General features: G+C 39.8%; 2 protein-coding genes and 1 pseudogene across 3 annotated transcripts in view; all 3 read right to left on the reverse strand.

The window, feature by feature from the left end:
- The window catches only part of LOC149316768 (protocadherin beta-16-like), a 139,513-nt gene extending 129,401 nt beyond the window's left edge, over positions 1-10,112 (reverse strand). Inside the window, exon 1 of one of the 2 annotated variants that reach the window (XM_089516228.1) lies at positions 7,545-10,112. In XM_089516228.1, the coding sequence (XP_089372354.1) occupies positions 7,545-9,965 (2,421 nt within the window). In that variant the 5' untranslated portion in view covers positions 9,966-10,112. Of the gene's footprint in view, positions 1-1,715; positions 4,152-7,544 lie in introns of those variants that run through there. The other variant, XM_089516230.1, reaches the window with a different exon arrangement.
- A 4,552-nt stretch (positions 10,113-14,664) lies between these two features.
- LOC149316769 (protocadherin beta-16-like) lies at positions 14,665-19,635 on the reverse strand. The gene is made up of 3 exons (XM_089516235.1): positions 17,051-19,635; positions 15,965-16,001; positions 14,665-14,759 (listed from the first exon to the last, which is right to left on the reverse strand). Exons 1-2 carry the CDS (start codon positions 19,469-19,471, stop codon positions 15,978-15,980), a joined length of 2,445 nt encoding a protein of 814 aa, XP_089372361.1. The 5' UTR covers positions 19,472-19,635; the 3' UTR covers positions 14,665-14,759; positions 15,965-15,977.
- A 2,715-nt stretch (positions 19,636-22,350) lies between these two features.
- On the reverse strand, positions 22,351-24,273 carry LOC149316770 (protocadherin beta-1-like; annotated as a pseudogene).
- Between the last annotated feature and the right edge of the window lie 1,159 nt (positions 24,274-25,432).

Here is a 25,432-nt window from a genome sequence, read left to right on the forward strand (position 1 = left end):
TCCACACAGCCTCCCATCCACACACAACGCACAGCATCCACACATCGCACACAGGAAGCGGGGTCATAGGGCTGCGTATCGCTCTAGGCAGCTTCTTCCTGCTGCATATCATTCCCACGTGGTTTGGCTGCTCTGGGAATGATATGCAGCACAGAGGAGCGGTGTTTCCTCACCCGTATGTATAGCCCCTATGTGATCATAGCTTAAAATACATGAAAAACTCTACTTAAATTGTGGTAGTTTCAGGTTCACCATGAATCAATTTCTGCAGTATAAGGAGTCGGGCATCCTAAAAACAGTTTTTCTGATCAAGACTACCAAAACAGAAAGGGATTGTTTGAATCAACAATGTGCCACTGACTTTTGGTTATTATTCAGATGGGTGTACTGTTTCTCAGCTGTTGTTTTAGACAGAGGTTAAAATAGAGTTGGCATACTGAGATGGCAAGTGGCAATATTCAATTTTTGTTCTATTTAATCAATACTTAGTTCCCTTAAATGAATAATAGAAAGAGGCCCAAAAAGGGTGAACTTAACCATAGTAAACGTTTACTGAAGTAGAAATTTTAACAAGATGGGTAAAAAGGTTGACGTGACATATTTTGAAGGATAAATGCTGGTGCAGGATGTCTACTTTGAGTCAGAATAATGTATGTTGATAAAGGATTTGCATGGAATGTGTAGACTACTGAGTGCAAAGCCAGGGTTGATGCGTGATATTTGGTGGGAGGCCTTTGATAAGAGAAAAGCTTGGAAGGTGGCATAGGTTGCTAATGCATAAGTAATGAGATTGTGATGTATTCAGAATTCTTCGTCCTGATTGAATGAATTTTTGTATGTTTAAAACCGTTTACATCCAATATAATTTTGTCACAGAAAGTCTTTGTTAAGATGTCTATAAAAAGGAGGACTTTATTTTTATTCTTTATCTCGGGGGTTAATTAGGATCCAAATCGAAAACTGAGATCTTGCTAGCAAAATGAATTGTTTTCTTTACTAAACTGGGTCTTCCTTGCTTGTTTGCTGTTCTGTTCAAGAACCCATCATTTAAATTGGTTTATTAATATTGATTTCTGTAACAATACAATAGTTGGGAGCAGTGATGTTTCTGTGAGGATAGTAGTACTAAGTAGATATAGAATGGGAATTTACTTCCAGAAACAAGAAGAAATGAATGTTGGAGGAACATGTGCATGTATCTGATAATTAAATGAACTAATAAAAATAATAACTTAGCATTCATATTATATCTCCAAATAACAATATAAAGAACGAATATGAAAAAACAACTATTAGATGTGCTTGACCCAATTCAATTTTCCTTTGATATAGAGGAGTTAAAATATGCAAGTATTAATACGGAGAAAATCCAAATACAGTCAGTCCCCTGTATGCATGGATTCTGCACCCACTGATTCCACAAGCTATGGCATTTAATAATAATAATTCCAAAAGGCAAACCTTAACATTGCCATTTTATATAGGTGATTCCAATTTAATGTACTGTAAATAATGACACTTGATCATCCATAGATTTGATATCCCCAAGTGCTCCTGGAACCATTTCACAGTGGATAACAAAGGTGCACTGTATCTATTGTGACTGGTGACCAAGGAAAAGGCACATCTAATAGCCTGGTTATCTAGCACATAAAATAATATATATATATATATATATATATATATATATATATATATATATATAAAAATCTCACCTGCTCCTTTGATTTATTGTCTTCCAGGGAATCCAATAGGTCTTGAGAACCACGAGAAGTCTTCTGAGTAACAGGGATATTTGGGTCCGTGACAGAAAAAACAGGAATGAGAGGCCGAAGAAATCTGAAGTCACTGCTTAAAGAGCCACCAGTTAAGCAAACATCATACTGATAATTCCTGGAAAGTGACCCACTCTGAGAATCAGTATAGTTTTCTGGGATATCAGGCCTGGAAGGAGGAAAGTGAGGAGGGGCAGCAATAAACGTGCCTCCAGGGTCTTTCTTGCAGGATTTGATAACAACAAAGGAAATAATGCAAAGCAGAAACACAGAAGAGACGGATGCCAGGCAAATCACCAAATACATAGTCAAGGTACCCTCATCTTCATGCTCCTGTTGACGGACATCTACCACCTTCAGATAAGGATCAGAAAAGCCATCCACTGGAAGTATATTGAGAGTTGCAGTGCTGGTCTGAGGAGGGACACCATTGTCTTTGACAGCAATAATAAGCCTCTGTTTGCTTGAGTCTCGCTCAGTCAGTGGCCTCCTTGTTTTCAGCTCTCCATTCTGGGCTCCTATGCTGAAAAGGCCAGGGTCTGTGGCCTTCAGAAGTTCATAAGAGAGCCAAGAGTTCTGACCAGAATCTCGATCCACAGCCACCACTTTGGTGACCAGATATCCAGACTCAGCCATCTTGGGAAGGAGCTCATTGCAAGGTGATGTGCTGTTCTGAAGTGGATACAAGAAGAAGGGAGTGTTGTCATTTTCATCTGCAATCACAACTCGCACAACAACGTCAGAGCTCAGAGGAGGAGTACCACTATCTGTAGCCCTCACCATAACTTTGAAATCTTTTATTTGCTCATAGTCAAGAGATCGGAGGGCATACATGTTTCCAGTTTCAGAGTTGATGGAGATGTAAGAGGCTGCAGGGCTACCACCAAGCTCTCCAGGTAAAAGCGAGTAGGTCACTTTGCCATTCTGCTCAATGTCTTCGTCAACAGCATGAACTGAGCCAATTATTAATCCAGGAATATTATTTTCTTGTAACTGCATTTCAAATAAAGGCTTTTCAAACACTGGGGGGTTGTCATTGACATCTGATATCTGAACATGGATAATTTTTCTTGAGGTGAGCCTAGGAGATCCCTGGTCTGAGGCTGTGATGGTGACATTATATTCAGGGACTCTCTCTCTGTCCAGAGGGCTCTGGATCATAAGCTGGTAGTAGTTATTCTTGGTGCTTCTTAATGAAAAGGGAAGGTTCATCTCAACTGAGCACACAGTTTTGCCATTGTCCCCAGAGTCACGATCTGTAATACTAAAGAGAGCAACCACTGTGTTCAGAGGAGAATCCTCTTGGATTATGTCAGTAAAGGAGATGACTGTAACTTCAGGGGCATTGTCATTAATGTCCTCAACCTCTACCAAAACATTGCAGTATCCGAAAAGGCCCCCTCCATCAATTGCTTTAATGCTCATGTCATAACTGAACTCTTTCTCATAATCAATTTCTCCCTTAACAGTTATTTCTCCAGTCATTTCATTCAAATGAAACAAATTAAGTATTTTTTCAGAAACTTGATGGAAGGAGTAAGTGATCTGAGCATTTGAACCAAAATCCAAATCTTTGGCTTCCACTCTGGAAACCAGAGTATCCCGGAGACTGTTTTCCTTTATTCTTACTTCGTATTCAGGCTGAGTAAACAGTGGGGAATTATCATTGATATCTAAGATATTAATATTTATTTGAACTGTCCCTGTTCTCTGGGGAACCCCTCCATCCAAAGCCATAAGTGTCAGCACCAAATGTGGTTGTTTTTCCCTATCTAGAGGTTTCTCCAAAATAAGACCAATGGATTTTCTTCCATCTTTCTTGCTTTCTATTCCAAGCCAGAAATACTCATTGGGGCTCAGCGTGTAGTTCTGGATGCTGTTTTCTCCCAAGTCCACATCTTGGGCAGATTCTAACAGAAATCTTGTATTTGGGGAAACATTCTCAGGAATTTCCAGCTGAAAATCATTCTGAGAAAATCTGGGAGCATTGTCATTTACATCTTCCACCTTTACTTCAATAGTATACAGCTCTAAGGGGTTTTGGAGCACAATTTCACTCTGTAATAAGCAAAGATCACTTTGGCCACACAAAGCCTCTCTGTCTATTTTCTCATTTATGAGTAGAGCCCCAGAGTGGGCATCAAGATGGAAATACTGCTTGGAGCTTTTGGATACTAGGTGGGCTCTGCGAGCAGAGAATTCCCCAATTCCCAGTTTCAAATCCTTCAAAACATTAACCACCAGAGATCCACTTTTCTTCTCTTCAGGCACAGAATAACGAATTGAGACACACAGTACATCAGTCACACAGAGGAACAGTAAAAAACACAGACCTTGTTTGCTCCTGAAGCAGTCTTCCATGGTTCAGAAATCTGATTTTCTTCCCACTTATAAAGCTTCTGACATGTTAATACAGTAATAATCTCTACTGATGGAGAAAAACCTTTTCTTCTTCAGTGCTGATTGTCTGGCTGCTTTGAATGTTATCCCTTCATCATAGACCATCTTCCCTGGGATACATCTCTGCTCAGAGCTTCCTGGGAATTATTTTCACAGAGCCAAATGTGTTCCTATGGTGCCATCATGTGGCTTTGTGCAGAAAAAACACTTCAATAATATCTTACACTATTGCTTAAAGCTCCATAAAGAAGTATTTTTGGAATCTCTCCCTCTTGAAAGATCACAGATTCTACAAGGAAAGATTGGTAATATCCTTTCAATGCTGGATAGGACACTCTTTCTAAATAAATGTCACTGATTTTTACCAGTGCTTCTTGTCAACTGCCATCAAGTGTGTACGCACACTGGAGTATGAGCACACTGATAGCTGTGTGGTCCTACTTGCTACTCATTTGTTTTTAACTGACATCAAGTTAAAATGTGATGACTCTGTGAATGAGAGACTTCCAAGTCGTCTTCAGCAGATCATCCTAGGTTTTCAGACCTATTCCATGATTTTCTTGATTGAGGCCTATCCACTTGGAATGGGGGCTTCTTCCATTTCTACTGTTTTCTCCCTTGCTAAGAACCATTGTCTTTTCAAGAGAGCCGTGTCTTTTCATGATATGGCCAAGGTATGGTAGCCTCAATTTAGTCAACTTGCTTTCTAGTAACAGTTCAGGCTTGATGTTCTCTAGGACCCATTTATTTATTTTTACAGTCCAGAGTGTCCAGAAAACTCATTTGGGTATGTGGTCAATTTCTTCCTGGATTCCAGCAGAGGGTCTTTCAATTTCTTCCTCCTCTGCCTCTGAAGTTGCAGTATAAACCTGGATAATTGTTATAGTAATAACAATTGATATGATATGGCCAGACTTTGCATTATATCCATTGACTGCTTTTGCTCCATCTCTCCTCCCTATTAATACGACACCATTTCTACTTTGATTTTTATTTCCTGAGTAAAGTACTGTATGGTTATCTGACTCAAAAGGTCCCATTCCTAGCTACTTTAGCTCACTCAACACATCACCACAATGTTTATATGTTCCCTTAGCTCTTTTGCAATGTCTAGTTTTGCCTGATTGATGTTTCTCATGTTCCATGTTCCTATAATATGTGTTTTGCAGCTTTGGACTTTCTTTTCACCTCTCAGCATGCCATCAGCTCAATTCCTTTCAGCTACAGTCCAGTTGAATTCTTTTATTTACCCTTGCCAATTTTTATTCGATATGCTTACATGCATAAAGACTGATCTTTATGCTTAAAAAAAAAAAAAGAAAATAAGCTATTGGCTGCTTTCTCATTTAATGTTTGTTTGTTTGTTTAGTATTTCACCTTTCCACCAGCACAGGATTCAAGGAGGTGTATAACATTTTAAAAACTCTTTACAGTTTTTAAACCTGCTTAGTGCCAAATATAAAACATAATTAAACTAAACTTTGACTTTAAAAAGTACAGTTGAAAAACATTAGTTAAAAACAGCAGCAAAGAGAAACTTAAGATATAACAAAATAAATACACTACATCCCCAAATTAAAAGTTCTATCTCCAGCAAATGACGAACCCCCCCCCCCCAAGGTAAAGGTTTCCCCTTTGACATTATTGCCTAGTCATGTCCGAATGTAGGGAATGGTACTCATCTCCATTACTAAGGTGAGGGAGCAAGCGTTGTGAAAGACAACTCCATTGTCATGTGGCCAACACGACTAAATGCCGAGATGGACGGAATACTCTTACCTTCCCACCAAAGTGGTACTTATTTATCTACTTGCACTTTTACATGCTTTGAAACAGCCAGGATGGCAGAAGCTGGGAGTAGTGATGGGAGCTCACTCTGTCACGTGGCGGGTAGTCCTTGAACTGCCGATCTGCCGACCTTATGGTCATCAGAGTCAGCTTCTTAACTGCTGACCCAAGTGCCACCTTAAATAAAAAGAACTTTACCTGCTGGTAGAAAGACATCAGGAAAGAGGCCAACTAGACGTCCCAGAGAAGAGTATTCCACAATGTGAGAGCCTCTCATGTCCTCACCAAACATGCCCAGCATAGTGGTGTAACCAAGAGAAAGTCTTCCCCCATCATGGGAGTTATACAAAGTTCTCAGCAACACTAAACTTCATGCAAAGAGAGCCTCTGTGAGAAAACGTGGGCCAAGTACTTGAGCAGAATACCTTAGGGAATGACTAAGAGAAGGTAACTTTAAACACAGAAAAAAAAAAACTCCACTTACTCCAACTGCATTATTTTTAAACTCTACATGAATTCATTTCTGCAGTTTAAGAAGCTGCATCCTTCGGGTCACGCATAGTAGCAGTTTGGAATAGCCTGAGGCCGCTCCAGCCCCAGTAGCCCCCGATTGGTGATGGCACAGCCCAGTCATGAATCAGTACACCTCCACAGTCTCAAATGGGATGCCGGCAAAGAGCGGACTTTCTGTGCTCTTTTTACACTCAGCTTTTACTGGGTGGCACACTCTCTGTGCATTCTCCAGTCACTCTGGGGCCAAGTGTCATCTGCATGCCCCACCTCCGGAGTGGCCAGAAGGCACTCTTTTTTGCCCATCTGCTTTGGGCCCTTGACACAATTTTTCAGATCAAGATTACCACAAGGGAAAGGGATGTTGTGAATCAACAATGTGCCCCTGACATTTGAATTTTAATCAGGGAAGTGTACTGTTTCTCAGCTGTTGTTTTAGACAAAGATTAAAACAGAGCTCATATCCACTAGTTGAGGGCAATGATGTTTCTGTGAGGATCATAGTACTACACGAATACAGAATTGGAATTTACTTCCAGAAACAAGAACAAATGAATGGTGCAGAAACATGTTCATATATCTGGTAATTAAATAGACTAATAAAAAAGAATAACTTATTCATATTTATCACCAACAACCAATATAAGGAAAGAAATTTGAGGGGAAAACTATTAGATGTGCTTGACCAATTTCAATTTTTCAATTATATACTGGAGGTGAAAAGTGCAAGTAAGAATACAGTAAAGAAACAAATACAGTCAACCCCCAATATCCATGGAGTGTGCATCAACAGATTCTATCACCCATGGCATAAAAATATTCATTATTATTATTATTATTCCATAAAGCAAAACTTAGCATTACCATTTTATATAACAAATACCGTTTTACTGCACCACTATAAATAATAAGACTGAGCACCCATGGATTTTAGTATACAAAGGGGGTCCTGGAACCAAATCCCAGCGGATAACAAGGGCCTATTATATCTATTGTGACTGGTGACCAAAGAAAAGACACATCTTGGGCTGGTTATCTAGCACATTGAATAATTTTTTTACATTTTCTCACCTGTTCCTTTGATTTATTGTCTTCCAAGCAATCTGATAGATCTTGGGAACCAGATGATGTCTTGTGGTTAACAGGAATATTTGGATCCGCCAGAGAAAAAACAGGAATGAGAGGTCGAAGAAATCTGAACTCGCTACTTAAAGAGCCACCAGTTAAGCAAACATCATATTGATAATTCCTGGAAAGTGACCCACTCTGAGAATCAGTACAGTTCTCTGGGATGTCAGGCCTGGAAGGAGGAAAGTGAGGAGGGGCAGCAATAAAAGTGCCACCCGGGTCTTTCTTGCAGGATTTGATAACAACAAAGGAAATAATGCACAGCAGAAACACAGAAGAGACGGATGCCAGGCAAACCACCAAATACATGGTCAAGGTGCCCTCATCTTCATGCTCCTGTGGATGCACATCCACCACCTTCAGATAAGGATCAGAAAAGCCATCCACTAGAAGTATATTGAGTGTCGCAGTGCTGGTCTTAGGAGGGACACCGTTGTCTCTGGCCACAATAATAAGCCTCTGTTTGCTTGAGTCTCGCTCAGTCAGTGGTCTCCTGGTTTTCACCTCTCCATTCTGGGCTCCTATGCTAAAAAGGCCTGGGTCTGTGGCCTTCAGAAGTTCATAAGAAAGCCAAGAGTTCTGACCAGAATCTCGATCCACAGCCACCACTTTGGTGACCAGATATCCAGCCTCTGCCATCTTGGGGAGCAGCTCATTGCAGGCTGATGTGCTGTTTTGAAGTGGATATAGGAAGAAGGGAGCATTGTCATTTTCATCTGTGATCACAACTTGCACAACAACATCAGAGCTCAGAGGAGAAGTACCACCATCTTTAGCCCTCACTGTGACTTTAAAATCTTTTATTTGCTCATAGTCCAGAGATCGGACGGCATACATGTTTCCAGTTTCAGAGTTGATGGAGATGTAAGAGGCTGCAAGGCTACCACCAAGTTCCCCAGGCAAAAGCGAGTAACTTATTTTGCCATTCTGCTCCATATCTAGGTCAACAGCCTGGACTGAACCAATAAGTAGTCCTGGAATATTATTTTCTTGTAACTGCATTTCAAAAAAAGGCTTTTCAAAAACTGGGGTGTTGTCATTGACATCTGATACTTGAACATGGATAATTCTTGTTGAATTGAGCCTAGGAAATCCCTGGTCTGTGGCTGTGATGGTGACATTATATTCAGGGACTCTCTCTCTGTCTAGAGAGCTCTGGATTATAAGCTGGTAGTAGTTATTCTTGGTGCTTCTCAATACAAAGGGAATGTTCATCTCAACAGAGCACATAGTTTTGCCATTGTCCCCAGAGTCATGATCTGTAACACTAAAGAGAGCAACCACTGTGTTCAGGGGAGAATCCTCTTGGATTCTATCAGTAAGGGATATGACTGAAACTTCTGGGGCATTGTCGTTCACATCCTCAACCTCTACCAGAACATTGCAGTGTCCAGAAAGGCCCCCTCCATCAGTTGCTTTGATGCTCATGTCATAACTGGTCTCTTTCTCATAATCAATTTCTCCCTTAACAGTGATTTCTCCAGTCATTTCATTCAAGTCAAATAAATTAGATATTGTTTCAGGCACTCGATGGAAAGCATAGGTGATCTGAGCATTTGAACCGAAATCTAAATCTTTGGCTTCCACTTTGGAGACAAGAGTATCTCGAGGACTGTTTTCCTTTAAACATACTTCATATTCAGAATGAGTAAACTGTGGGGAATTATCATTAATATCTAAGATATTAATATTTATTTGAATTGTTCCTGTTCTCTGAGGTAGCCCTCCATCCAAAGCCATAAGTATCAGTTCCAAATGTGGTTGCTTTTCTCTATCTAGAGGTTTCTCCAGAATAAGATCCACGGATTTTCGTCCATCCTTCTTGGTTTCTATTCCAAGCCTGAAATACTCATTGAGACTCAGGGTGTAGTTTTGGATGCTGTTTTGTCCCAGGTCCACATCTTGAGCAGATTCCAAGGGGAATCTTGTATTTGGGGGAACATTCTCAGGGATTTCCAGCTGAAAATCATTTTTAGAAAATCTGGGAGCATTGTCATTTACATCTTCCACCTTCATCTCAATGGTAAAGAACTCTAAGGGATTTTGGAGCACAATTTCACTCTGTAATAAGCAAAGCTCACTTTGGCCACACAGAGCCTCTCGGTCTATTTTCTCATTTATGAGTAGAGACCCAGAGTGGGCATCAAGATGGAAATACTGCTTAGAGCTTTTGGACACTAACTGAGCTCTGCGAGCAGAGAGCTCCCCAATCCCCAATTTCAAATCTTTCAAAACATTAGCCACCAGAGACCCAGTCTTCTTTTCTTCAGGCACAGAATAATGAATTGAGACACACAGTACATCAGTCACACAGAGGAACAGTAAAAGACACAGACCTTGTTTGCTCCTGAAGCAGTCTTCCATGATTCATTAATCTAATTCTCTTTAGTTTCTGGCCCCTTATAAAGCTTCTGAGTAGTTGCCCAGTAACTAATAATCTCTGCTGGTGGAGGAAAACGTTGTGTCCTTCAGTGATGATTTTCTGGCTCTTTGAATGTTATCCTTTCTTCATAGACCATCTTCCCTGAGATACAGCTCTGCTCAGAGCTTCCTGGGAATTATATTCACACAGCAAAATGTGTTCCTATGGTGCCATCATGTGGCTATGTGCAGAAAAAACACTTCAATAAAGTCTTATATTATTGCTACTTAAAGCTCAATAAACAAATATTTTTGGGACCTTTCTTTCTCAAAAGATCACAGATTCTACAAGGACAGATTGGTAATATCCTTTTAATGCTGGAGAGGAAACTCTTTATAAACAAATGTTGCTGATTTTTTTATCAGTGTCTGTTGTTAACTGCCATTAACTGCCATCAGATGGTGTTCATGTGCATATACTGAAGTATGAGCACACTGACAACTGTGTGCTAGAAGTAGTGTCGTCCTGCTGGCTATTCATTCTTGTGAAATGCCATCATGTTGACTTTCATTTATGGCAACCTTATGAATGAGAGACCTCTAGGTCACCTTAGCTTCAGCAGACCTTCTCAGGTCTTGCAGACTCAGGGCCATGGCTTCCTAATTGAGTATATCTAGATGCTTCTTCCTTCTCTACTGCCTTCTACCTTTCCAAACACCTTTTTCCCTATTAGTCGTGTCTTTTCATGATATGGCTAAAGTACAAAAGCCTCAGTTTAGTCAACTTGGCTTCTAGGGACACTTCAGGCTTGACTTGTTCTTGGACCCATTCATCTTATTCACAGTCCATGGTATATACAGAACTCTCATCCATCATCATATTTCAGATGTGTTGATTCTCCTTCTTTCTTCTCTGTCCAGATTTCACAACTGTACACAGAAATTGGAAATGCAATGGTACAGATAATTTTGATTGTCATATTCAATGATATACAGTGGAGCCTTGTTATACGCTGGGGTTTGGTTCCAAGATCCCCCCATACATAACAAAATCCGTGGATGCTCAAGTCCCATTAAAATGGAAAAATGGAAAATCAAAGTTTGATATTTGAAATTTGTACTTTTTTTGAACATTTTCAAACCGTGTATGCTTGAAGGGCCAACTGTATCTTTAAACCTGGGGATCTTGTTTGTTTCCTGCATAGCTACCTTCCAAGTCCTAGTCTTCTGATTGCTTTATCGCAGTCCCCATTTGAACTAATGACTGAATCCAAGTTCTTCTTTTGTTTTTCTCTAATTTTTGGTATCAGTAATTCATGATCTGTGGCATAATCTGCTCCTGGTCTTGTTTTTGGAGAAAGAATGGAGCTTCTCCACCTTCTAGTTCTAATTATGTAGTCTATGTGATTTCTATATTAGGCATCAGATGATGTTCATGTATACTGGCAACTGTTTGGTTTTCTGAAGAATGTGTTTGCAACGAACAAACGGTTGGCTTAACAAAATTAAATCAGTTACTTTCCTGGTTCATTTCTTTATCATAGGGGAAATTATTTTCCAATCTTTGATACAGCTCTGTTTCCTACTTTTACATTCCAGTCATCTATGAGTACCAACATCTCCCATTTTTGTATGTGACTAATTTTCTCCTGGATTCCTGCAGTCTTTCAATTTTTTCCACTTGTGCCTTGTAGTTGGATTAAATCTTGGTTTATGGTTATATTGATAGGTTTTCCCTGATGTCCTATTGATATAATTTGGTCCAATTTGCATTATATCCTTTGGCTGCTTTTGCTACAACTGTCTCAACTATTAATTTCGCCCTATTTCTACTTCGATTTTCACATAGTAAAATACTATATAGTTACCTGACTCAAAATGTCCCATTTCTGCCCACTTTAGCTCACTCAACCCAAGTACTGCAATATGTTTATATCTTCCCTTACTTATTTTATAATCCCTAGCTTCTCTTAATTCATACTTCTTATGTTCCATGTCCTATAATATGTGTTGTGCAGCTTCGGAGTTTCTTTCCCCCTGTCAACAGCTCAACCTCCTTTCAGCTTCAGAACAGACCTATCCTTTTGCATTGCAGATATAAGGGTTGTTACTTGTTTTTATCATCTGCCTGTCTATTTATTATATTGTTTTTAATAGCTTCTGTCCTGTTGGCCTAACACAGGAATAATGTGCTTTCCTGAGGAGGGAGGGGATGCACAGGTTCAGGGAGCAGCCATTGGAGTAATACAGGGTAGAGGGATGTAAGGAGGGAGGAGACAATTAAAATATCAAGGAATAAGGAAGCACCAGAGGGTCCTTGTGGTCACCAGCCTCCCAGTCCAAATAGCATGGAAAGCCTTGGCGACAGCCCTACTTGGCTAAAAATGCTGCTGCTGAATGCCAGGTCAATAAATGGCAAAACAGCTGTCATTAAGTACCTGATCCTGGATGAACAAGCTGATCTGGCCTGTATTACAGAGACCTGGCTTTATGAGGCTGGGAGGGGGGGAATCTCTCTCAGCTTTGCCCACCAAATTTCTCTGTGCAGCAGCAGGCAAGACCTGGGGGGTTGGAATGTGGAGTTGTAGTGGTCTATCGTGATTCCATCACAATGACCAGATGCCCCCTTACACAGTCTACAGGTTTTGAGTGTGTATACCTAAAGTACAGAATGAGGATTCTGATGGTGTACCGCCCACCCTGCTGCTAAATAGTCTCTCTTCCTGAGCTAGCTGGGGTAGTCTTGGGATGTGTTGGAGTCCCCATTATTAGTGTTGGGGGACTTCAACATACATGCTGAGACTGCCCTGTTGGGAGTGGCTCAGGACTTCATGGCCTCCATGACAACCATGGGACTGTCCCAAGTGGTGTCTGGTCCTACTCATGCTGCTAGGCACACTCTGGTCCCAGTTTTTTGTGCTGGGTTGGGTGATGATGATCTTTGTGTGGAGGAATGTGCCACAGTTCTATTGTCATGGAGAGATCATTATCTGGTCAGGCTTAGACTCACTGAGATTCGGAAACTCTGCAGGGGTGGGGGACTGATTAGGATGGTCCACCCCAAGAGGTTGATGGATCCAGAAGGATTCCTGAATGCTTTTGGGGAGTTTCGAATCACCTTGTTAGGTGATTCTGTTGAAGCTCTGGACAACCTTTACAATGGGAGAATGGCCAGGGAAGTGGACACAATTGCTCCTGAGCATCTTCTCTTACTGGGTTGAGCCACCTGGTTCTCCAGGGAGCTGGCAAGGATAAGTAAGTAAGATGGAGACTAGAGTGATGTTGCAGAAGACTCGAAGCTTCATTGCGGTGCGGGCAGCAAAGAAATTATTTTTGCTGCCCACATTGCATCTGCACAGAGCTATCCAGAAGAGCTGTTCCAAGTGGTCAGGCGTCTCTTGTACACACCCCTCAAGTAGAAAATGCAGATCACTCGGCAGCCCACTGTGAAGAATTTGCACGGCACTTTGCAGATAAAGTCGAGCAGATCCACTCCGACTTGGTTGCTGTAGTTGATACAATGCCAGTGGATATAACCTTGGCACCTGTTTGTCCAGTGTTAATGAGTACTTTTCAATTTGTGCAGCCTGATAATGCGGACAGGATTCTTGGAGAGGTAAGATACACCACATGTTTCTTAGACCCTTGTCCTTCTTGGCTTATCAAACAGGCCAGAGGGGGACTGGCTGAGTGGGTAAATCAATGCCTCCCTACAACAAGGCAGAGTTCCATCTTACCTAAAGGAGGCGATTGTGAGGCCTTTGTTGAAGAAGTCATCATTGAATCCAACCATAATGGATAATTATTGGCCAGTGTCCAACCTACCATTTTTGGTCAAGGTATTAGAATGTGTGGTAGATTCCCAACTCCAGGGGTTTCTGGATAAAATGGATTATCTAGATTCATTTCAATCTGGTTTCAGGCTTGGCTATGGAAGAGAGACAGCCTTGGTCATCTTGGTGGATGACCTACACAGAGAACTGGACAGGAGGAGCGTCTCTTTGTTGGTTCTACTGGATCTCTCAGTGGCTTTGGATCCCATCAATTATGGTATCCTTCTGGGCCAACTCTCTGGGATGGGACTTGGAGGTACTGTTTTACAGTGGCTCTGTTCTTTCATGGAGGGGTGAACTCAGAAGGATTTTAGTATCCATGGGATATCCTAGAACCAAACTCCAGCAGATACTAAGGGCCCACTATAACATTTACTTTGTTAGGTCAGCTCTGTGAAACAGTTTACAGTGGACCCTTATTATACACTAGGGTTTATTTCCAGGATCCCCCTGTGGATAACAAAATCCGTGGATGCTCAAGTCCCATTAAATATAATGACATAGCAAAATGGTGTCCCTTATAAAAAATGGAAAATCAAGGTTTGATATTTGAAATTTATACCTTTTTTTAAAACATTTTCAAACCATAGATGCTTGAATCCGTATATAAAAAAATCAGTGTATAAGAAGGGCCGACTGTACATTATATAATGGGCATTTGTTGGATAAATAAGGTTTGTCTTTTTGCTTAAGAAGAAAATGTGAAACTTTTGGCTGCTTTCTTATTTAATGTTTCAGTATTTATTTATTTAGTATCCCTATGTGACAAGTCACTAGGTTGACTTCATTTCCCAAAAGCCAGTGCTAATTCAGACTGGCTATAGGGGAGGAGCTGCTGTGGGAGGAATGGCTATAAAATGGAGGAGTGAGCAATGGTTAACCATCAGTTAAGAATCAGTTAAAGTCATGAAGAGTTCCCTTGGCAGAATTCAGAGTTCCATTGAAGGGGTGGAGAGTTCTGATGCTAAAGAGGCAGAAAGAAACAGTTTAGTTTTAGAAGCGTTCAGTGAAAATAAACTGAATAGGAAAGTACGTGCAACTGTTGATGTATTGTAACTATTGTAACCATACCATCTAAAAAAACGATCTTAAATAAGCTACATGCTTGTAAATAAAGTTAATGTTCGTTTGTTTCAAGAAAAACTTCCGATTCAGTGAATTCATAACAATAAAAACACAGAAATCACGCTACCGCAGTTTTAAAACTTATCAAAGGAAGACACTGGGGGCCCTAGGCCTTATTCATTTAAGGAAAGCATATTAAGGGTAGATGTGGAGCAAGTCCCATTCACAAAGAGTCTTTGGATGTTCCTGAAGTAAAAAGTGGCCTCGAGACTTTGAGAAGAAGCTTTGTGAAACCCACCTTTCTCCTAGCACAGGATTGAAGGAGGTGTACAACATTTTAAAAACATAATACAATTTTTAAACATTCTTAGTGCTAAATTTAAAACACAATTAAACTAAACTTTGATTTAAAAATACAATTTAAATATATTAATTAAAAACAGCATTCAAAATACATTTAGGGTATGATAAAATAATAACATTACACCCCCCAAATTAAAAGTTCTATTGGTAGCAACAGACTAAAAACCAAATGCCACCTAAAATAAAAGGTCTTTACGTGTCGAGAGAAAGGTAGCAGGGAACAGGCCAAGCAGACCTCCCAGGGAAAGGAGTTCCACAACCTGGGAGCAGTAAACAAGAAGGCACACTCGCTCATATCCTCATCAAACGTGTCCAAGATGATGGTGGAACCAAGAAAATTTTCCCCCCATCATGCGGGTTATACAAAGTTTACAGCTGAACACAACATCACACAAAGGGAGCAGTTTTGACCAAAAGTGGGCCAAATACTTCAATGGAATACTTCAGGTGACAATTAATAGATGGTAGCATCAAACACATAAATAACTCTACTTAGCGAAGCTGTGGTAGTTTTGTGTTCTGCATTAATCCATTTATGCAGTATAATACTTGACCAGAATACTTCATGCCATGCCTAAGTGATGGTAGCTTCAAACACATAACAAAACTCTGCTTCCTAAATCTCGGATAGTTTCAGGTTCTACATGAATCACTTTCTGCAGTATAAGGAGTCAGGCATCCTAGAAAAAGATCTTCAGATCAAGACTAATGGATACTTTGAATCAACAATGTACCACTGACCTTTGGCTATTTATCATGCAGATGTGCTGTTTCTCAGCTGTTGATTCAGAAAGAGGTTAAAATACAGTTGGCATACACTGTTTAGTGGAAATGATGTTTATATGAGGATAGTAGTACAACACAGACACAGAATTGAAATTTACTTCTAGAAACAAGAACAAATGAATAGTGCAGAAACAACTGCATGTATTTGGTAACTAAACAGACTACTGTAGATACTCATGTATAAGTCTAGAAATTTTAGCCAAAAAGTTGACCTAAAAAACCTCAGTCGATTAATCCATGGGTCAATATAGGTACTGTAAGTACTGTACTTGAACACCTATTTTAAAAAAAGGACCATCCCTTGGTGAAAGGCAAAACCCTAACCTGTCCTAGAATCACTGGTCCACTATTTTTTCATCCAACCAGCCTTTATTTTGAGCACAAATAGTTATGCCTGCTAGAATTTTGTAATTTCTTTGCAATTGTTTTCCTTTGCATCATCCTTTATAGCCTTTGTTACATGCCCCTAGATTTTACCCTCGACTTATCCAAGGATCATATCAAAATCAATAATTGTGACCCCAAAACTTCCCTCGACTTATACAAGAGGTTGACTTATAGTCGGGTATATACAGAATGCAAAAATAATAACCTAAAATCCATATACCACCAATTTAAGGAAAGAAATATGAAGAAACAACTATCAGATGTGCTTGACTCATTTCAATTTTCCATTCATATAGTGGAAGTAAAACGTGCAAGAATTAAATACAGTTAGCCCTCTGTATCCATGAATTCTGCATCTATGGATTCCACCATCCATGGAATTATTATTGTTATTATTATTATTATTATTATTATTATTATTCCAAACACCAAACCTTAATTTCTCTATTTTATATAAGGAACACCATTTTACTGCACCACTATATATGAGAATTGAGTATCCATGGATTTTGGTATTTACAAGGGGTATTGAAACCAAACTTCAGCATATACCAAGGGCCTATTGTATCTACAGTCACTGGGGACCAATGAAAGGGCATATCCAATGGCCAAGTTATTTAGCATATGGAATATTTTTAATATATATTTACTCACCTGTTCTTTCAATTTATTATCTTCCAAGGAATCTGGGAGGTCTTGGGAACCAGGAGAAGTCTTATGGATCACAGGGATATTTGTGTCCGCAACAGAAAAAACAGGAATGAGAGGCCGAAGAAATCTGAACTCGCTGCTTAAGGATCCACCAGTTAAGCAAACATCATATTGATAATTCCTGGAAAGTGACCCACTCTGAGAATCAGTACAGTTCTCTGGGATGTCAGGCCTGGAAGGAGGAAAGTGAGGAGGGGCAGCAATAAAAGTGCCACCCGGGTCTTTCTTGCAGGATTTGATAACAACAAAGGAAATAATGCACAGCAGAAACACAGAAGAGACGGATGCCAGGCAAACCACCAAATACATGGTCAAGGTGCCCTCATCTTCATGCTCCTGTGGATGCACATCCACCACCTTCAGATAAGGATCAGAAAAGCCATCCACTAGAAGTATATTGAGTGTCGCAGTGCTGGTCTTAGGAGGGACACCGTTGTCTCTGGCCACAATAATAAGCCTCTGTTTGCTTGAGTCTCGCTCAGTCAGTGGTCTCCTGGTTTTCACCTCTCCATTCTGGGCTCCTATGCTGAAAAGGCCAGGGTCTGTGGCCTTCAGCAGTTCATAGGAAAGCCAAGAGTTCTGACCAGAATCTCGATCCACAGCCACCACTTTGGTGACCAGATATCCAGCTTCAGCTATCTTGGGAAGGAGCTCATTGCAGGGCGATGTGCTATTTTGAAGAGGGTAGAGGAAGAAGGGAGCGTTGTCATTTTCATCTGCAACCACAACTCTCACAACAACGTCAGAGCTCAGAGGAGGAGTACCACCATCTTTAGCCATCACTGTGACTTTGAAATCTTTTATTTGCTCATAGTCCAGAGATCGGACGGCATACATGTTTCCAGTTTCAGAGTTGATGGAGATGTAAGAGGCTGCAGGGCTACCACCGAGTTTTCCAGGCAAAAGCGAGTAACTTACTTTGCCATTCTGCTCAATGTCTAGGTCAACAGCATGAACTGAGCCAATTAGCAGACCAGGAATATTATTTTCTTGTAACCTCATTTCAAAAAAAGTCTTTTCAAACACTGGGGTGTTGTCATTGACATCTGATATCTGAACATGGATAATTCTTGTTGAAGTTAGCCTAGGAGACCCCTGGTCTGTGGCTGTGATGGTGACATTATATTCAGGGACTCGCTCTCGGTCCAGAGGGCTCTGGATCATAAGCTGGTAGTAGTTATTCTTGGTGCTTCTTAATGCAAAGGGAAGGTTCATCTCAACAGAGCACATAGTTTTGCCATTGTCCCCAGAGTCACGATCTGTAATACTGAAAATAGCAACGACTGTGTTCAGGGGAGAATCCTCTTGGATTATATCAGTAAGGGATATGACTGAAACTTCTGGGGCATTGTCGTTCACATCCTCAACCTCTACCAGAACACTGCAGTGTCCGGAAAGGCCCCCTCCATCAGTTGCTTTGATGCTCATGTCATAACTGGTCTCTTTCTCATAATCAGTTTCTCCCTTAACTGTGATTTCTCCAGTCATTTCATTCAAATGAAACAAATCAAGTATTTTTCCAGGCACTTGATGGAAGGTGTAGGTGATCTCAGCATTTGAACCAAAATCCAAATCTCTGGCTTCCACTTTGGAGACAAGAGTATCCTGAGGACTGTTTTCCTTTATTCTTACTTTGTATTCAGACTGAACAAATTGAGGGAAGTTATCATTATTATCCAAAATATTGATTTTGATTTTGACAGTACCAGTTCTCTGAGGTATCCCTCCATCCAAAGCCATAAGTGTCAGCTCCAAATGTGGTTCTTTTTCCCTATCTAGAGATTTCTCCAGAATAAGTCCAATGGATTTTCTTCCATCTTTCTTGCTTTCTATTCCAAGCCTGAAATATTCATTGGGACTCAGGGTGTAGTTTTGGATGCTGTTTTCTCCCAAGTCCACATCTTGAGCAGATTCCAAGGGGAATCTTGTATTTGGGGGAACAATCTCAGGAATTTCCAGCTGAAAATCATCTTGAGAAAATCTGGGAGCATTGTCATTTACATCTTCCACGTTCACTTCAATTGTATAGAACTCTAAGGGGTTTTGAAGCACTATTTCATTTTGTAATAAACAAAGCTCACTTTGACCACACAGAGCCTCTCGGTCTATTTTCTCATTTATGAGTAGTGACCCAGAGTGGGCATCAAGATGGAAATACTGCTTGGAGCTTTTGGATACTAGCTGGGCTCTGCGAGCAGAGAGCTCCCCAATCCCCAATTTCAAATCTTTCAAAACATTAGCCACCAGAGACCCACTTTTCTTCTCTTCAGGCACAGAATAATGAATTGAGACACACAGTACATCAGTCACACAAAGGAACAATAATAAACACAGACCTTGTTTGCTCCTGAAGCAGTCTTCCATGGCTCAGAAATCTGATTCTCTTCACTTTCTGGCCCACTTATAAAGCTTCTGACCTGTTACCCAGTAATACTCTCTACTGATGGAGAAAAATGTTGTGCTTTTCAGTGCTGAATGTCTGGCTGCTTTAAATGTTATCCCTTCACCACAGACCTTCTTTCCTGACATAGAACTCTGCACAGAGCTTCCTGGGAATTATGTTCAGGGAGCAAAATGTGTTCCTATGGTGCCATCATGTGGCTATGCTCAGAAAAAACACTTCAGTACTGTCTTTTTCATATATCGCTCCTTAAAGCACAATAAATAATTGTTTTGGAACCTCTCTCTCTTGAAAGATCACAGATTCTAGAAGGAAATACTGGTCATGTTCTGTGAGGAAACTTCACAAACAAATGTGATGTGATTATATAGCTTAATTTATCAATGTTTGTTGGTAACAGCCATTATGTGTTAACATATACTGCAGTATGAGCACACTGGTAGCTCTGTACTAGTAGTGGTGTCGCACTGCATGCTATTAATTTGTTGTTAACACCCATCATGTCAAATTTGACTTATGGTGACCTTATGAATGAAAGACCTCCATCTTCACCAGACCTTATCCTCAACAGTTGCTCAAGTCTTGCAAACTGAAGGCTGTGGCTTCCTTGATTCCATCTATCCACCTGAAGTGGGATCTTCTTCATTTTCTACAACCTTCTACTATCTTGACATGTGTCACTGTGTTTTCTAATAAGTCTTGTCTTCCAATGATATATCCAAGGTATGACAGCCTCAGTTCAGTCTACGTAGGAAAGTTTAGACTTGATTTACTCAATGACCCATGTCTTTGTCTTTTTAGCAATCTAGGGTATCTACAGAATTCTCCTCCAGCACCACATGTTAGATGAGTACATTTTCTTCCTAATAGCATTCTTCACTGTGCAGCTTTCACAACTGCACATAGAAATGGAAAATAGGATTGCATGGACAATCCTAATTTTAGTATTCAGTATATATCTTTACACGTGAGGATCTTGTCTAGTTCCTTCACAGCCACCCTTCCAAATACCTATCCTTCTGAATTCTTGACCACCATTTTCATTCTGATTTACTGACTGAACCCTGGTATGGCAAATCTTGAACAATTTCAACATCTTCATTGTCTACTTTAAAATTATGTAAATCATCTACAGTCAATATTTTTGTTTTCTTAATGTTCAAATGTGAACTTGCCTTTGCACTTTCTTCTTTGACTTTCTTCAGCAATCATTCCAAGTCTTCACTATTTTCTGCGTGTACTATTGTGTCCTTTGCATATCTTAATTTTTTTGTGTTCCTTGCTCCAAGGAATTAGGGTAGATTGTATCCCTGTAGCCTGAAGCAGTTCTATCGATATCCTATCTGTTCCTGGTATTTATTTCTCCCATGTGTTTTGAATGCAGCTTCTACTTCACTTTCAGAATTGCATATTATTCTCCAAATGGTTCTTCCTTGAATTAATCTGTCGTTTTTTTCATCTCTTTTATATAATTCTTCAATATATTGTTTCCATTGTCTTTTTATTTCTATGTGGTCATGTAACAAGTTCCCTTGCTGGGCGCATACTCCTGGCTTAATTTTCCTTTGATTTTTTTTTTTTGGATCTTGTTCTTCCTTTCTTGTTGTCACTTTCTATTTTTCGGCACTGATTATTATAGTACCGTAGTTCTCCTTGTCCCAACTCATAAGTTGTTGAACAGTTATATTTAGGGTCCTGACTCTATTTCTGTCACCTTTTCCTTTTTGTTTCTTTTCTGTCCCTAACTGTTTGAAGAGTTTCATCTTTCATCCATTGAGGCTTTTCCTTCTTTTTGGCCACATATAGAGAATTTTGAATTTCTTTGTTACAATGTTCTTGGCTTCAGACCAGAGTTCTTCTAGCTCAAGTTCAATTAGGCTTAATAGTGCTAATCTGTATTTAAATTCTTTTAAAATTCTATGAGGATGTTCTTTAGGTTGTATTTTAGCATGATGGTTGGTTTAGAGTTTTTCTTTAGCTTTACTCTGATTTTTGATGTTAGCAGTTCATGATCTTGCCACAATTATGTAGTCTATGTGATATCTATATTGACCATCTGGTAACTGCCTAAGTTTGTGATAAACAAACTGTTGGCCTTGCAAAATTCAGTCAGTAGATCTCCTGATTATTTTCTTGATCCTAGGCCAAATTTTCCTATTTGATTCCATTCTTTTATTACTCTTTCATTCCAATTGTTTATGATTAACAAGAAATCCTGCTTTAGTGTGTGATCAAGTTTCTCCCGGACTTCAACACAGAATTGTTCAATTTCTTATTCTTGTGCCTCCACAGTTGGAGCATAAATCTGAATTATGTTTATATTCCCTGAAGTCTTATTGATATGATTCAGCCAGACTTTATATTATAATCTTTGACTGCTTTTGCTACACCGCTCATCATTATTAATTCCACCCCATTTCTTTTTAAGCTTTGATTTTTTGAGTAAACCCTGGATAATTATCTGACTCAAAATTTTCATTCTTGTGTACTTTAGCTTGCTCACACCAGGTACTGTAATATGTTCCCTTTCTTATTTTACAATGACTAGCTTCTTCTGATTCATGCTTCCCACATCATATGTTCCTATAAAATGTGTTGTTCAGCTTTGGACTTTCCTTTGAACCAGGTGAAGTCTTTGGATTATCCTGTGAGTGTGCATGCTGCAGAAAAAAGAAATACAAGCCTCAAAAATAAAAATTCACTGTTCAGTGATCCATCTGATAAGCACACCTCATAGTTGTAACCATGGGGAAATTATTCTGTTCCAGAATCCATGCAGTTATCCTGGGAAATTAGATTCCACAAATATATCAGTTGCAGAATTCATATTAATTTTCTTTGTTTATGCACCTAGATGACAATAAACACCAGTACAGAAAACAGAGGAGGTAGCAGCCAAGCATACGATTAGATATAAAGTCAGTTTGTGGGCTTCCTCCTCTACCATCTCTTCCTTAGGAATATCCGTAATTTTTGTAGATGGGTCAGAGAAGCCATCCACTAAAAGAATTTGTACTGTGGCAGGGGCAGATAGGGGAGGATGGTCATTGCCTCTAACAATCACAATTAAGTTCTGCATTACTGTCATCATGGTTTTCACTTTTCCATTTTGGTGCCCCACAGTGAGTAGACCAGGTTGTGTGGCCTTCAGAAGTTGATAAAAAAGCAGAGTTCTGACCAGAGTCTCTGTCCATGATTACTACCTTGGTTATGAGGTAGCCAGTGTCTGCTCCACTGGGCATCAGGTCATTTGAAGTGACAGTGCTGTTCTGAAGTGGATAGAGAATGAAGGGGGCATTGTCATTTTCATCCATGAGATGGACTTGGACAAAAACCTCTGATCTCAGTGAAAGAGAACCTTTAACCACAGCTTGGGCACATCAGACTCTTTTATATTCTTATAATCCAAGGATTGGATGGCATACAGATTGCCAGTTTCAGGGTTGATGGAAATGTAAGATGATGCTGGACCACCCATAAAGGCAAAAGGGAACAGACCATTTGTGTGTTCTTCTCTGTGTCCAGATCAACAATTTGGATTAAGCCAATAAGAAAGCCTATACTAGAATATTGTTTTCAAATACTGAGGGGGGGGGATCATTGATATCTGAGATTTGAATGGTAATAATTCTCACTGGGAGAGGCCTTATCAGTGGCTGTGATGGGGATGTTATACTCAAAGACATGTTCTCTGTCCAGAGGCCATTGGATCACTAGCTGGGTCACTAGCTGGTTCTCTATAGCCTTTAGCACAAAGGGAAAGTATAGCTACCACAGTGCCTAGGGAAGAATCTTCTAATTGAAGGAGTGGTGATGGATGTAATGGTTACCTCCGGGGCATTCTCATCCTCATCCTCAACCTCCACAATGACTTTGCAGTAAGCAGAGAGACGTCCTCCATCTGTGGTTCTGATGTTCATCTCATACATAGTATGTTCTTCATAGTCAATTGGCCCACCAAGAGAAAGTTCACCAGTATTTTTGTTTAACCTGAATGATCTCTATACTGCATCTGGTACCTGGCTGAAAGAATAGGTGATATCTGCATAGGAACAAGAATCCTTGTCACTTGCTTTAACTTTGGTGACTAGTGCATCCAAAGGACTGTTCTCCCTTATTTTTATTTTGTACGTGGATTCACTGGCATCCAGAACATCAACAATTATATGTGTCGTTCCAGTTCTCTGTGGGATGCCTCCATCCACTGCTGACAGAACTAGCGAAATTGTGGATCCACCTCACTGAATTGTTTATTCAGTATCAGTTCTGCATATTTGCCACCATCCTTGTGGGTTTCCACATCCAACCAAAAATGTTCATTAGAACTAAGTGTGTAGTTTTGAACAGCATTTTCTCCCTTGTCCAAATCTTGAGCTCTTTCCAAAGGAAATCGAGTATCCTTGGGTACGTGCTCAGATATTTCAAAAAGGATTTGCTTTTTAGTGAATTGTGGAGAATTATCATTCACATCTTCTATTTGAACTTCAATTCTGTGTAGCTGCAAAGGATTTTCCAGCACAATTTCAGAAAGTAGAACACAAGGGTCCTTCTGACTACACAGAGCTTCTTGGTCTGTTTTTTCCTTTAATATCATATTTCCAGAGTGAAAATCTAGCTGGAAATACTGCTTTTAACTCTTAGAAACCAACCTCCCTTTTCGAGCAGACAGTTCCTTTGCATCCAGTTGCAAATCTTTGAGCACGTTAGCCACTACAAAGCCTCTTCTCCTTTCCTCTGGCATTGAATATAGGATAGAGTCAGACATTGCTACGTATACAGAGAGAGAGAGAGAAATAGACAAAACTTGCCTGCTGTTGACACTTATTTCCATCCTTCCACCTTCACTTGCAGTCAGATTTGAAACATGTCAGTTGTTCTTTATAAAGCAGTTGATGGAAATGACTGCCTGAATTTTCCTATCAGAATTTGTTATGATTCAAGCTTGTGGATGATCTGCTGCATTTCTCCCTGAGGTCCCTTCGTCTAATGGATATAGGCCTTCAACAGAGCTATTGCTCTCCTCCAGGATGATCTGTTCAGTGTTGTGTAATAGCACCACCTTGTGTTTCAACTATAAGACAGCTCTCATAAATATGTCATAGGTGTATCTTCTGCAATGAGACTTTCTATTGTTTTAATATTCATTTTCTATTTTATTCTTAAGCATTATTTTATGTATCAAACAGACTGTTGCTTCCTACTCTCAAACAAAGAATGACGATAACCAGTATGAAGAAACGAAGAAGTAGTATGAATAAAAGAAAACCATCATATCTTTAATACACTTAGATCCGACCCTTCACTTTTTTCCAGACAGCTTTATACAATATTCAGTTAAACTAGCCTCATGAAAAATACTTCTCACCAAACAACTACTACAAACATGCTCCTATAATTTTAAAAGAAAAATGAAACAAAACATTTCCCACCCTAGAAACAAAAAAACAAAACAAAACCTAATTTCTCCTCTATGCCTCTGTAGGACTTAGATGATGCCTTCCGATAACAGATGACCACACATTCAGAAAGGAGAGATGTAGTAGTAATGGAAGATTTCAACTATCCTGATATTTTCAGAGATCAAACTCTGCCAAAAATTTAAGGTGTAAGAAATTCCTCACTTGCCTTGCAGACAATTTCATTGACCAGAAAATGGAAAAGGCAATTAAGGGATCCGCTACTTTAGATCTCATCCTAACCAACAGGGATGATCTGGTTAATGAGGTGGAAGTAGCAAGAGCCTTAGGTGAGAGTGATCATGTTCTCCTGGAGTTTGTTATACAATGGAAAGTGGAAACCAAGACATGCATTCTAGACCTGAAGAAAGCTGATTTCAATGCTGGAGAACACTTCTGAAGATTCAGTGAACTGTTAAAAAGAAAAATAAATGGGCCCTAGTGCAAATCAGGCTTAACTCTCCCTAG

The sequence above is a fragment of the Sceloporus occidentalis genome, unplaced genomic scaffold, assembly GCF_023333645.1.
Source record: "Sceloporus occidentalis isolate IW3139 unplaced genomic scaffold, rSceOcc1.0.p SCAF_3, whole genome shotgun sequence".
Lineage (NCBI taxonomy): Eukaryota > Metazoa > Chordata > Lepidosauria > Squamata > Phrynosomatidae > Sceloporus > Sceloporus occidentalis.

Excerpts from the sequence above, each read along its gene's own strand:
- LOC149316769 (XM_089516235.1), bottom strand. The coding sequence starts at position 19,471 with ATGGAAGACTGCTTCAGGAGCAAACAAGGTCTGTGTTTATTATTGTTC. Across the intron at positions 16,002-17,050 it reads ATAATAAATTGAAAGAACAG|CTGAGAAACAGCACATCTGC; the intron begins GTGAGTAAATAT and ends CTGAATCAACAG.